The sequence below is a fragment of the Culex quinquefasciatus genome, chromosome 2 (assembly GCF_015732765.1).
Source record: "Culex quinquefasciatus strain JHB chromosome 2, VPISU_Cqui_1.0_pri_paternal, whole genome shotgun sequence".
Lineage (NCBI taxonomy): Eukaryota > Metazoa > Arthropoda > Insecta > Diptera > Culicidae > Culex > Culex quinquefasciatus.
The window spans coordinates 118,274,614-118,288,198 of NC_051862.1; the positions used below are offsets into that span (position 1 = coordinate 118,274,614).

General features: G+C 37.4%; 1 protein-coding gene across 3 annotated transcripts in view; it reads right to left on the bottom strand.

The window, feature by feature from the left end:
* The window catches only part of LOC6041325 (protein outspread), a 302,805-nt gene extending 296,799 nt beyond the window's left edge, over positions 1-6,006 (bottom strand). For all 3 annotated transcript variants that reach the window (XM_038254900.1, XM_038254899.1, XM_038254901.1), the window contains exon 1: positions 4,188-6,006. In XM_038254900.1, the coding sequence (XP_038110828.1) occupies positions 4,188-4,307 (120 nt within the window). In that variant the 5' untranslated portion in view covers positions 4,308-6,006. The remainder of the gene's footprint in view (positions 1-4,187) is intronic.
* Between the last annotated feature and the right edge of the window lie 7,579 nt (positions 6,007-13,585).

The window sequence follows — 13,585 nt, forward strand, 5'->3', positions numbered from 1 at the left end:
ATTGAAGTGTTTTTCTTTCCAAACTCTTACACGATATGGGAGTGATGTGTCCAGAAATTTTGTGAGGAGATGAGTGTGGTGTTTGGTGGCCTGGCCCTAGCCAGTGCCATTAGTGAGTAATCATGGCCGCTTATCCATCAGTCAACGCTACGCAACTGGCCACCACTGACTGCTGGCGAAGGCCTAATGATCGAGCCCTGGACTAGGTTATAGATGGATGCTAAATTTAGTCTAACGATGAACTAAAGTTTCTCTTTCACTGGTTTCGATGAAGATGGTTCTCTGCCTTCGATTTCCATAAATCATATCGTAACACACATCGGCGGACCGTGCTCCTGCTTCCAGATCAAGGCTTCTACGAGACCTTTCGAACTTTTACTGTGGTAAACCACAAAACGATAAGTCATGTTTCCTCTCTCTCCCTATCGGCGACGACCCTGAAACCTGGGTCAGTAATGGGCGATGAGAGAGTGACTTTTCTTTTCAACAAATCACCACGTCCAACGGAAGGTCATGTGGTCCGCCGACTCCGACGGCTAACCCGATTTCCGATAAAGTGAACTCAATTTCAACGCAGACTCACTTTTGCTTGCGCGGAAATGAAGCGCCTCGTCGGAACATGTGATCCAGAGCTTTGCCTGCACACGTGATGAAGATCTCTCCGCGAACTATTGGCTGCTCCGGTCGTCCCGGTCGACCCACACACACACAGACACTCCGCGGGGTCACGGAAGCGTCTAATAACAGTTATCAGCCCGTAATTATCGCTGTGAAATGTGTCGGGAAAATATCGAACAGCAGCGCGAGCACAGCACAATGGAGTGAAGGCCTGGATCGTCGTCGACGACGTTGTTGTTCCCGGCAGTCGGAGCCTCGAGCTCGACACCTAGTGATGATAATGTAGCTCCAATTTGTTAGCGTGAGCTTGAGCTTGTTTGTTTTCACTTTTTATTCGGGTCAGTATGTGGAATAGAGGCTTAAGTAGAGTTGAGGTTGTTCGTTAGATTTAGGTTTTCAAATTTTTAGTTGGTTAGAAATAATGTAAGATATCTCCTGGTAAGTAGCCAAGGCATTATACAAAACAAGAAAAAGCAAATCAATCCCCTTTAACGACTCCCGCGTCTTTTGTGGTCTTTATTGCAAGTTTCTGCTCATTTCTAGGCGTCCGAAGGTTATGTGTGGTGAGTCACCCAAAACCTCTTTTACGCAAATGGACCGACGTTTTACTTCCCCATCCGATAGAAGGCCAGAAGCATAAGGCGGGAATCGAACCCGCGTCCCATAGTAACTACTGGATCGGCTACCGAAGCCGCTAACCACCGCGCCACGAGTTTTCAGTCTAAATTGAGGAAAAATTTCATCACTGAAGAGGTAATATTCAGCCTTCCAAAATTACAGCTTCCAAATTTACTCATTTTTTTACTGTGTAGGTCAGGTAAAAAAATACTGATTTTTGCATTATTTTTTTTTAATCCATATTTTTTTATATTTTTTGACGTTCTTTTTTAAGAGTCAAGCCATAGCGAGGTACGGCAAAAAAAAATTGTCACCGAGTAAAGTTTTTTATGAAAAAAAAAACAAATAGTGTTTTTGCTATGAAAAATCAGATTTTACCCGAACAAAATTGTCGACTAAACTTTAATTTAAAATGTAAAATAAAATTTGTAAAACAAACTTTACAGAAATAAAACTTAAAAATTTTCAGTTTTTTTTAAAAGCCAATTTCTATAAAAAAATCTGAAAAAAATAAATAAAAAACCTTAAACTGTGCATAGGCAAAATAGAAGATTGAACTCCTTGATGTTTTCAGAGTCACACCCTGAAAAATCTACCTACACCCCCCCCTCCCCCGCCCCGTAATTTACTAATACTAATATCTGTACAACTAAAAGTCCAATTTTAAACAAAATAAACATTTACGAAACTTTGGAAAAAATATTTTGAATATTTTAAAATCAAAAATTACATTTAAAAAGAGCCAAATATTTAATATTATAGTTTTGATATCATAATTTGCAATTTTTTGAAGTTTATTTCCTCGACTGTGACCATCATTACAGTTATGCTATTATAACAAAATTGCAGAATATCAATGGATTTATTGAAATATTAATTTTTCGTCTCTTACCGATCTTGAATCCAACAAACAAAACTTTAAATAAAATTGATACCAGCCTTTGTATCGTCGAGAAAAAGTTCAGAAAATTTCATTCTGATTCTTTTGACTAACCAGCATATTATAAACATGAAAATTTAATTAAGCAATCAATGTATGCACTGTAGTAGTTCACTCTCCAAGTTAAGCTTCATTATTTTTTTTAAGCGAGATTTTACAAATATTTGTTTTCATCTCGAGATTATTATTTTTTTTTTTTTTGACGTTCTTTTTTAAGAGTCAAGCCATAGCGAGGTACGGCAAAAAAAAATTGTCACCGAGTAAAGTTTTTTATGAAAAAAAAAACAAATAGTGTTTTTGCTATGAAAAATCAGATTTTACCCGAACAAAATTGTCGACTAAACTTTAATTTAAAATGTAAAATAAAATTTGTAAAACAAACTTTACAGAAATAAAACTTAAAAATTTTCAGTTTTTTTTAAAAGCCAATTTCTATAAAAAAATCTGAAAAAAATAAATAAAAAACCTTAAACTGTGCATAGGCAAAATAGAAGATTGAACTCCTTGATGTTTTCAGAGTCACACCCTGAAAAATCTACCTACACCCCCCCCTCCCCCGCCCCGTAATTTACTAATACTAATATCTGTACAACTAAAAGTCCAATTTTAAACAAAATAAACATTTACGAAACTTTGGAAAAAATATTTTGAATATTTTAAAATCAAAAATTACATTTAAAAAGAGCCAAATATTTAATATTATAGTTTTGATATCATAATTTGCAATTTTTTTGAAGTTTATTTCCCTCGACTGTGACCATCATTACAGTTATGCTATTATAACAAAATTGCAGAATATCAATGGATTTATTGAAATATTAATTTTTCGTCTCTTACCGATCTTGAATCCAACAAACAAAACTTTAAATAAAATTGATACCAGCCTTTGTATCGTCGAGAAAAAGTTCAGAAAATTTCATTCTGATTCTTTTGACTAACCAGCATATTATAAACATGAAAATTTAATTAAGCAATCAATGTATGCACTGTAGTAGTTCACTCTCCAAGTTAAGCTTCATTATTTTTTTTAAGCGAGATTTTACAAATATTTGTTTTCATCTCGAGATTATTATTTTTTTAATGGTTGGTTATCCGTTAATGACTGCTGAAATGAGAACTACAATTGCCATTACCTGCCAAATCCAGAAGAATTTTCGCCAGAATAGCAAAAAAAACCTTAGAACAGCACGATAATATATTACTGCGGGCGTTAATAATTAGAGTTCACGCGCGGTGATACGACCGCAAGATAATGGTCGCATGACAGCCGCATGACAACCGCAGAACAAATTTTTCGCTGTTGTCAAAGGTTGCCTTGAGTTTTCAGCTGACTTTTTAAAAAATATTCAAAACAAACCAAGTTGACAGCCAAATCAACGCAGAATTTTAGTTCAACTTGCTGATTTTTACACTGCGGTAGTTAGGCGGCAATAATCTCCTGTCACTCACAGCGATGGAGAAACTTGATTTTACCTCGCAATAAGCAATATATTCAACATGCTTTTGTGCTGTCGGATAGTTCGATGTTGAAGGATTATTGTAAAAAATAAACCAGCAAAACTAAGTAGCTAGTATTGGTTTTTGCAGCTGCAATCAATTCAGGAAATTTGCCAATTAATCCCTTTTCACTTAGTTCATTTTTTTTACGAAATGAAGTCTCTACGTAGGCACAACCGTAGAATTTTAAACGCCACAAAAACTTCCCTATCCAGGCCCTCCCGCGAAAAATCTTAAATATAAAACCAAATTCATCACAAAGTTATTCACGCGCAAGCTTGCGCGCAGAATGTTTCGGCGCACACGACTCATAACTCAAAATGTCACCGCTGCGACGACGACGACGACGCCGAGTACGTGGGTTCATGTCCTCGACCGTCGTCCGCCAGCCAGTCAGCCAGCCTACTGTGACCAGTCTAGCTGGTCTAACCTCACACACATGTGCTGCTGCAGTAAAACAGCGTGAAATCGACTCTAGACCTTTGTACGTACACGGTAAGAAAAAAGAACTCACCCGATTGCATTCCAGTGCCGCGGCGCTGTGCTCCTCCCGCTGGCGGAAGCAGTGCGTGCATTTGCTCTTGTTGAAGATGTTTGGTGAAAATTTACGACACTCCACGTTTCGGCTACCCATCGTTGCTGCCGGCTGCTCACTCTCTTCAAGGTATGCGACGAGTTGTGAAAACAAAAAGCACGGCAAAACAACACATCAACCGAAATTCCGATTGCTCACTCAGGCCAAAAAATACCACGCACACAAAAAATGGCTTCACTTTGATTTTTTGGCCGTTTTTCTGCTTAAGCTCTTCGATGGAATCTCACCAAAACAAACGAAAAAACAATACACAATCGAGAGTAAAATTAAACTCCACTTAACCGAAATTAAACGAAAATGAAACTTTTTCGTTCACTCCAGCCGTGCACGCATTTTGGTCGATCACTGTTTAGGCACGTAAATTTATTCACAGAAACCGTACACAGGTTCCTCGCCACAAACGGTTGTCGAAACGTAGGAAACAAGAAAAATTAATCCACTGTTTCGTGTTTCCTTGGTCGGCCCATTCACCTTCCAGCAAGTGCCGTGTGTGGTGGGCCCGCTCTGCTTCTCTATCGAGCGGCTCCTTTCCGTTTTGTTTTCAACTTGTTTGCCTCAAAATCGATCGATAATGTGAAATCTAATTAATGTAACACACTTCAAACACCTGTGCCAATAACGATTTGTTTGTTGCTATTTTCCGCCCATTCAGTGCCCAGGTTCTGTGGGCGCACTTGTTTTCCTAGCGATACACAACGGCACACATTTGTAGCGCTCCCTCTCTATTGTTGCCACTTGCTGCCCAAACACAAATATTTACTATTTGCTTACTGCACGGATTTCCTCCGGTTCCGTGGCCCCGCTGACCTCCGCTGACCAGACACCACTTGACAGCTTTCTAATAAATATTAGCTGTCAAAACCGTACAAAACCCGATCCACCATGGGACAGCTTCAGCCACATCATTAATTCATTAGAAATCGCTCGCGCACCTCGCGCTCGGCACCGCGCAAATGAACTGCGGCGATATTATCTCGTTTTTCACGTCTTCCCTTCTTCGTTGTCGTCGTCCACACTTCCACATGGATATTCTTCACCGCAAACTCCGTTCCCAACTCCACTGTCGATGCCGTGTACGTACGCAGCCACAAGCACGCAGCGCAGCGTTTTTGGCCGAAAAACTCCAACACCCGCTCACTCTGCTCGCTCAATCGTCACCCTCGAGACTTAAATTTGGCTTAAACCTGTTGCGCCCTGACACAAAACCGCTTGCGTGTGAATATGTTAATTTTTTCTGACGTTTCCTCACCACCGAAATTCACTCGAGCGCCCGCGATTCTGTCACCAGATTCTCCAGCCGTCGCTTTGAATGTGTTGTCACCCATTCATTCCATTCCCGTGACCGAACACACAGCTTTAGCTCGATACTAAAAAATTCTACATCCAAAACCTTCTTTTGTAATTCAGCCACCCGCGCACTCGCGCTCCACCTTCTACCCAGCAGTTTGCGCACTATTTACACACCTCGCGCTCCGTCCCAAGTTTCGTGTTCTTCACGACGTCTCGCACACTCGTTATAAGGTCGCGCAGATTTCGTTTCGAACTGTTTATTTACACTAAATTCCTCCAGACTCCAAAAGTCCGGATCTTCACCACCACAGCCGGGAAAGCTGCCTTCGCCAGCATTCTACTCTCCCGGAGTAGGTCCCACACGCCAAACACGCAACAACAAAAAAATCCGTACACCTTCCCGAAACACACAGAAACGAGCATGTGTTCACAACATCACCGACGGTTCACAACTAACGCAAAACCTGCGCCGAACGCGCCTCGACCGGGAGCATGCCTTTGCGGAGCGCTACAACGGCGCGATCGTATACACGCAGACATGCACAGCGCGCGCGCTCTCTCTCTCAAACATCGACGTATACGTCGATAATGACACGCCGCGAACCAGTCGTCGTTGGAAGCACAAGTGTATGAGCGAGGAATGTCCGATTCGGAGAGGTCTTTTTTGGTACGGTTTGTCCAATACACGCAAACAGGCGGACCATGCACTTGTGCGGATCAACTGGTTTGAGAGAGAAACTACAGAAAGAGCGAAAAATGAACAGGTGAGAGAAGAGAGAAGTAAAAATGGTAAACAGAGAGATATTTGGTTGAACGAGGGAGCAGTGGAATGTTATAACTTGAATGCAAGATGTGATGCAAGTAATATACAGTGTCCAACAATTTAATAGTTTTCCATCCGTTCAAACAATGATGCAAAGAAAGCAAAGTTCAATGGAACTGATTTTATGCGTACACCTTTAATAAAAAATCGTCCACGCTCCATACAATTTTTTTTTATTTGAATGGAAATTGTCCACGATGGGGGGGGGGGTTTGAGATCTTCAAAAAAGTGTCCACGTAGTTTATGGATGGTCCCCATACACCTTTAGGTATGGGCGTGTCCAGATCGTTATGGCTACAGAACAATGTTTAAAACTCTCGTAGGGCAGAGGAAGACCTCCCAAAATTCAGATGAAAAAACAAAATCTACAGAAACAATTGAAGAGGGCGCCCTTTTATCGTGCTGGTTCAAAGGTAATCTTTGAAACTTAAATCTAAATAAAACATTCTCTAGCGACAAAAACGACATATTTTGGCTGATAGGTCTTTTTAATTATTTATTCGTTGTTTTATTGGTTAACAATTGGGAATGTTTATAATAACTATAACAGGACTTTTTAATTTTTATGAAACCAAAAAGGGTCGAAATTTCGCTATTTCTCATTCCGTTGCAACGTCACGGAGTGATCGGTGTGTCAAACGAAAAGTACGACTTAAGGGGTTACATACATGAGCAATTCTCTACGAAATCGGTCTTTTTTCTTCAATTTTAATTTTTGTATTTTTTAATCCGACTGAAACTTTTTTGGTGCCTTCGGTATGCCCAAAGAAGCCATTTTGCATCATTAGTTTGTCCATATAATTTTCCATACAAATTTGGCAGCTGTCCATACAAAAATGATGTATGAAAATTCAAAAATCTGTATCTTTTGAAGGAATTTTTGATCGATTTGGTGTCTTCGGCAAAGTTGTAGGTATGGATACGGACTACACTGGAAAAAATAATACACGGTAAAAAAATTTGGTGATTTTTTATTTAACACTAAAACTTGATTTACAAAAAAACACTATTTTTAATTTTTTTATTTTTGATATGTTTTAGAGACATAAAATGCCAACTTTTCAGAAATTTCCAGGTTGTGCAAAAATCATTGAACGAGTTATGAATTTTTAATCAATACTGATTTTTCAAAAATCGAAATTTTGGTCGTAAAATTTTTCAACTTCATTTTTCGATGTAAAATCAAATTTGCAATCGAAAAGTACTTTAGTGAAATTTTGATAAAGTGCACCGTTTTCAAGTTATAGCCATATTTAAGTGACTTTTTTGAAAATAGTCGCATTTTTTAAAATTAGTGCACATGTTTGCCCAGTTTTGAAAAAAATATTTTTGAAAAGCTGAGAAAATTCTCTATATTTTGCTTATTCGGACTTTGTTGATACGACCTTTAGTTGCTGAGATATTGCAATGCAAAGGTTTAAAAACAGGAAAATTGATGTTTTCTTAGTTTCACCCAAACAATCCACCATTTTCTATCGTCAATATCTCAGCAACTAATGGTCCGATTTTCAATGTTAATATATGAAACAATTGTGAAATTTTCTGATCTTTTCGAAAAAAATATTTTCAAAATTTTCAAATCAAGATTAACATTTTAAAAGGGCGTAATATTGAATGTTTGGCCTTTTTGAAATGTTAGTCTTGATTTGAAAATTCCGAAAATATTTTTTTCGAAAAGATCGGAAAATTTCACAAATGTTTCATATATTAACATTGAAAATCGGACCATTAGTTGCTAAGATATTGACGATAGAAAATGGTGGGTTGTTTGGGTGAGACTTAGAAAACATCAATTTTCCTGTTTTTAAACCTTTGCATTGCAATATCTCAGCAACTAAAGGTCGTATCAACAAAGTCCGAATAAGCAAAATATAGAGAATTTTCTCAGCTTTTCAAAAATATTTTTTTCAAAACTGGGCAAACATGTGCACTAATTTTAAAAAATGAAAAACTGCGACTATTTTCAAAAAGTCACTTAAATATGGCTATAACTTGAAAACGGTGCACTTTATCAAAATTTCACTAAAGTACTTTTGATTGCAAATTTAATTTTACATCGAAAATGAAGTTGAAAAATTTTACGACCAAAATTTCGATTTTTTGAAAAAATCAGTATTGATTAAAAAATTCATAACTCGGTCAATGATTTTTTGCACAACCTGGAAATTTCTGAAAAGTTGGCATTTTAGGTCTTCTAAAACATATCAAAAAATAAAAAAAAATAAAAATAGTGTTTTTTTGTAAATCAAGTTTTAGTGATAAAAAGTTAAATAAAAAAATCACCAAATTTTTTTTACCGTGTATTATTTTTTTCCAGTGTAGTCCGTATCCATACCTACAACTTTGCCGAAGACACCAAATCGATCAAAAAATTCCTTCAAAAGATACAGATTTTTGAATTTTCATACATCATTTTTGTATGGACAGCTGCCAAATTTGTATGGAAAATTATATGGACAAACTAATGATGCAAAATGGCTTCTTTGGGTATACCGAAGGCACCAAAAAAGTTTCAGTCGGATTAAAAAATACAAAAAAAAATCGAATGACCGAAATCCTAGAGAACTGCTCACATGTAAAAAATTACAAAATTTAATATTACTGAAAATTGATTAAATCAACTTTAAATATGATTTTCAATCACTCCTGAAAATTTCATGAAGATATTTTGTGATTAAACTGAGTAAGAGACTTAAGCTGAAAATTTTGCCATGCGCAAAGCGAACTGTTGAACTTTGCGAGCGTTTTGCCTTCCACAACTTACTGAGGAAAGGCTGTAAAATCACTCGGAAAATGAACTTTTTAATTAGACATCCTAGACCTACCTTCATTTGTACACATCGACTCAGAATCACCAGCTGAGCAAATGTCTGTGTGTTTGGCTGTATGTAGACATGTGTACCAAATCAATGTCACTGGAATATCTCGTCACAGGCTCAACCGATTTTGGCCGGAATGGTTTTAATCGATCCGTCTTAACGTCCCCTAAGTTGCTATTTAAATTCATGCAGTTTTATCATGTATTTAGTTATGTTAAAAAATCTGTTTCATATTAAATTAAAATTATGGTAAAAAGGTTTTTTTCATGAAACCCTCACATGTTATATATTTTTTGAAAGCATATGAGAAGACCTTTTAGGTGGAGTAAGAATTTTCAAGATCTGACTTACCTATCTAAAATTACAAGCAGTTTAAGAAATGGTCTGAATTCACATAACCTCAACTGGTCAGGTCTGACCGCCACGAAAAAGCCGTGTAGAGGGATGCAATTTTCCTCAACGGCCGTGTCTGTATAATTTTGACAAAAAGTCTGTAGGTAGTCTATTTTATTACTCATCACTTATTTTTATTAGGACCTCTTATGTGCTGCGAACGTTAGGGAGATCCATAAACATGTGGACACTTTAGGCGGGTTGGAATCACTATAAATGAGAGGAAGGCACCAACCACCTAAAGGTGGATTAAGAAACGTTTTTCTCTGAACACCAAGTTGATTTACGGGTGCCACGAAATCTCGAGATGTGATAGACCAAATTGGCTGAAATTTGGGGTGAAGACTCGCAAGACATATTCCGTGTGCATGACGAAGCCCGATTTCGAAATTTTGCATTTAAAAAAAAACAAACAAAAATCAAAAACAGACAATTTTTAATATGAAAAACATAAAAATATTTTCAACTTTTTAAAAAATAAACTTTTTGAAAATCGGCCTTCGTAATGCACACGGGTCAATTTGGTCAAGGTAGTGTTGAGATATCGAGGCACCCGTTTTTTGAAAATGCTAACTTTATATAGCTGTATCTCGGCAATAACATAACCAAGTGTCTTCAAATTTATGTTGATGAAAGTTGAAAATGTATATTTTAATGGCCTGAAACGGATTTAAAAAAAAGTTTGAGTTTGTGCTCAAACAAACCTCTGACATTTTTGCCGATTTACATGTATGTAACCTCTTAAAATTAGTTTTCCATAGTTACTACTTGAAGAAAATTCAATTTCCAATCCGAATACGTAATAATATTTAAGTTTGGGTTAGATTTTGATATCATACGAGACATATTTCGAAAAAAATAAAAATATCAGTAGGCAATAGGCCTGGCCGCTTTATCGTATGTGATGTTTCAATGCATTTTGATGCAACGGCGCACTACAAATGTTTATAAATGACAAGAAGAGTGCTAAGTGTAATCAAACCTAAGGTACTCGAAAGATTGGCTGCGCTTTGATTAGATTAGGTTAGATAAGATTGATTGGTAGAAAAAGTACGTAACATAGAGCGGTTAACTACAGTGCGTTCCTATACTGTTGTATGTGTACATTTGATATGGAAATGTCAACATACCGAAGATTTTTAAATTCACTAATTTGTTTCGTTTTCCATTGTAGAAGGTCAGATTTCATTGTATAAAAAATCTTTCCCAGTTCCTGAGGGGAACACCCTTGAAGAGTATAGGGGCCGGCATTTACAAAGCGGATTCAGTGGCAGTTTCATTCTCAACTTCATGTTAACATGTTAAGGTTAATGTTAACATTCCATAGGTCGCCTCCCTAAGGTGTCGTGATAAGGTCCAGTTTGTGACGATACACTACCTTTCCTTTACTAAGCAATCGATTCCAGAAGGGAAAAGTTCACCAGTTGTGTTGGTCCGAGCCGGGATTTGAACCCCGATCTACCGCTTACGAGGCGGAAGCGTTACCACTGGGCTACGTGGCTCGGTCAATTTCATTGTATGCACTCAAAAAAATAAGTTCGCGTAAACGTGAACAGAGTTCATGCCAACGGGAACCAGGAAGAAAACTGTTCACTTTCATGGTGCAATGCACTATAAAAGTTGAACAGTTTTCTTCCTGGTTCCCGGTGGCATGAACTATATTCACGTTTACGCGAACTCATTTCTTTGAGTGTGGTTTCACATTCTTAAGCTACGTACAATTTTCTTAGTACTTTTTCGTAAAACTTATTTATTCTAAGTAACTCAACTATTCTTATTAAGTGTTTGTAGATAGGCCATTAGGGAAGCATTCTAGATATTTGACCTTTTCGACGGTATTAGAGAAGTACTCGTTTTGCTTGCAAATTCGTTGCATTTTTAAAATATTTTGATAGTTAATCTTTTGTGACAATATTAATTTAGTAATATTCTCCGTGAAATTTCACCAATTAATTATTGGAACACTTCACTTGTATGTACTTTACTTACAGAATATTGTTAAACAAAATTCGAATCTTTGTTGTTGTTTTTTGTTCACTTTAGGCAAATTTAACATTCTTAGTCATTCACAAAAAAAGGAATCGAATTGTTCCAAAAACGTGCCCATTTGATTTTTTTGAAGAAGATATTTGAAATTTGAAATCTCGAAAAGACGTTATTTAACGTCAAAAAACATGACAAAATAAAAAGTGTTTTTTGGGTACCAGAAATTATGATTTCAATTTTGGAAAAGCCAAGAGAGCTACACAGAAAAACATGATGGTAATTTTCAATTTCAATTCAATTCAGGTTTTATTAGTGAATAATCATGATACAATTAGTTCATTTAAGTACATTACAGAGTTTTGGGGTTCCTTACAGCTGTGAGTTATTTCATAGTTCATTTGGAAACTCTAATTGCTAAATATGGATTTAACAATAGATAGTTAGCAATTAGAGTTTCCAAATGAACTATGAAATAACTCACAGATTCATCAGGAAATGGTGACAGATCTTGTGTCAAAAAAAAGATTAATTTTACCCCAGAAAATGATGAATTTTCATCAGTTTTTGATGAACATTCATCAGGTTCACATCTTTACACATTTTTTATGTAAAATTACTCAAATAAAAGAGGTAATAGGGGAACTATACCCTTTCTCAGCCTATTTCTATTATCGGCCTATCAGCACTTTGATCATGAATCACAGCTTTCCTAAAGTGTTTTTGACGGTTCCAAAGCAATAAATAGCTCAAACAAAAGTGAGCAAGCAGCTCTCCATTGTTGATATATCTGAAAATGTTGATTTTATAGCGGAAAACGGCAAAAGTGATGAGAATTGGTCGAACGGCTTAGGGTGATTAAAATGGGCATATTTCCCCTATTCAACCTACGAAATTGTCAACATTTCAAAATTCAACTTTTTTTCTGGGTAGAGTCATAAATCATGTTTTTACGATCATATAAATACCAGTAAAGGGTTAAGAAATGAAAAGGTGTTATGCTTTGACAAGCAAATTTGTAGAAAAAGAAAGCCGCTCGCTAAAACAATAAAAATCAATCCATTGAGTTTGAGTCATTTATGCAACTTCATCAATTTTAATAGATATTTTCGCGTAGTGTGCCTGAAATTTACCCGCTTTCCTAAATTTCACGTGGTGCAATGCACCGCAGGCCACGTCTCCACGTGCTCGTTTTACGTTACTCGCTACGCTGCACTATGATGGCGCCCGGCCTAGCACGCGCCAAAGTGATTGTCTTCAATGTGCAATTCAGCAGAAACGGCAGCCACAAGAGTGAAAACCTCTTTTGGAAGCCTCGGAAGCAGCCACGATAAGATCCTCGCTGGTTTGAATAGTGCACCACTATTCCGCTTGCGATTTGGCTTATTAGCTGCCTGAGGTCCATAAATCTCGTTCAAACCCAAAGCGTTTGAGAATTGATCATCGTTCCTAGAGCCGCGTTGATTGGAGTGAGAGATGCTTCAAAATTGTGATCCTGGCGAGCCATCCATCGTGCAGGCGTTCATCCAACAAATTCAAGTGCGCAAACCGCCCTCAACGAGCCGTCACTTTTCGATTGTTATTTTTACTTTTGAAGATGATCTTTTCGCGCGTCCTGCAAGATGGTCATACTAAAATGTGAGTGACCGATCGAGAAAAAAAGAGATTGTTTCCCCCTCAACACTTGCTCCAAAGGAGTGCGAAGCTGCGTAGTAAACGCGCGTGATCTTTATGGAAATTTGAAGACGTTTCTCCTCGAGCCGATCGTTGAATTGTCAATCAAGCGCCATTTGTGCCATCCCTTGTGGGCCCATGTGGGTTTATGGCCTCGGAGTACGGTGTTGAATGCGGGGGATCGCATTCGTGTGAACGATTCTTCGATGGACACTTCTTGGTGAAGCGCGTCCGTAAAGCTTTATTTGTACACATCAAGCCCACTCCAAAAAAAAAACGGGAGAAAGGATACTGTGGTGGAATAGGTTCGAACGCATTTGGGGATGATTGACCAT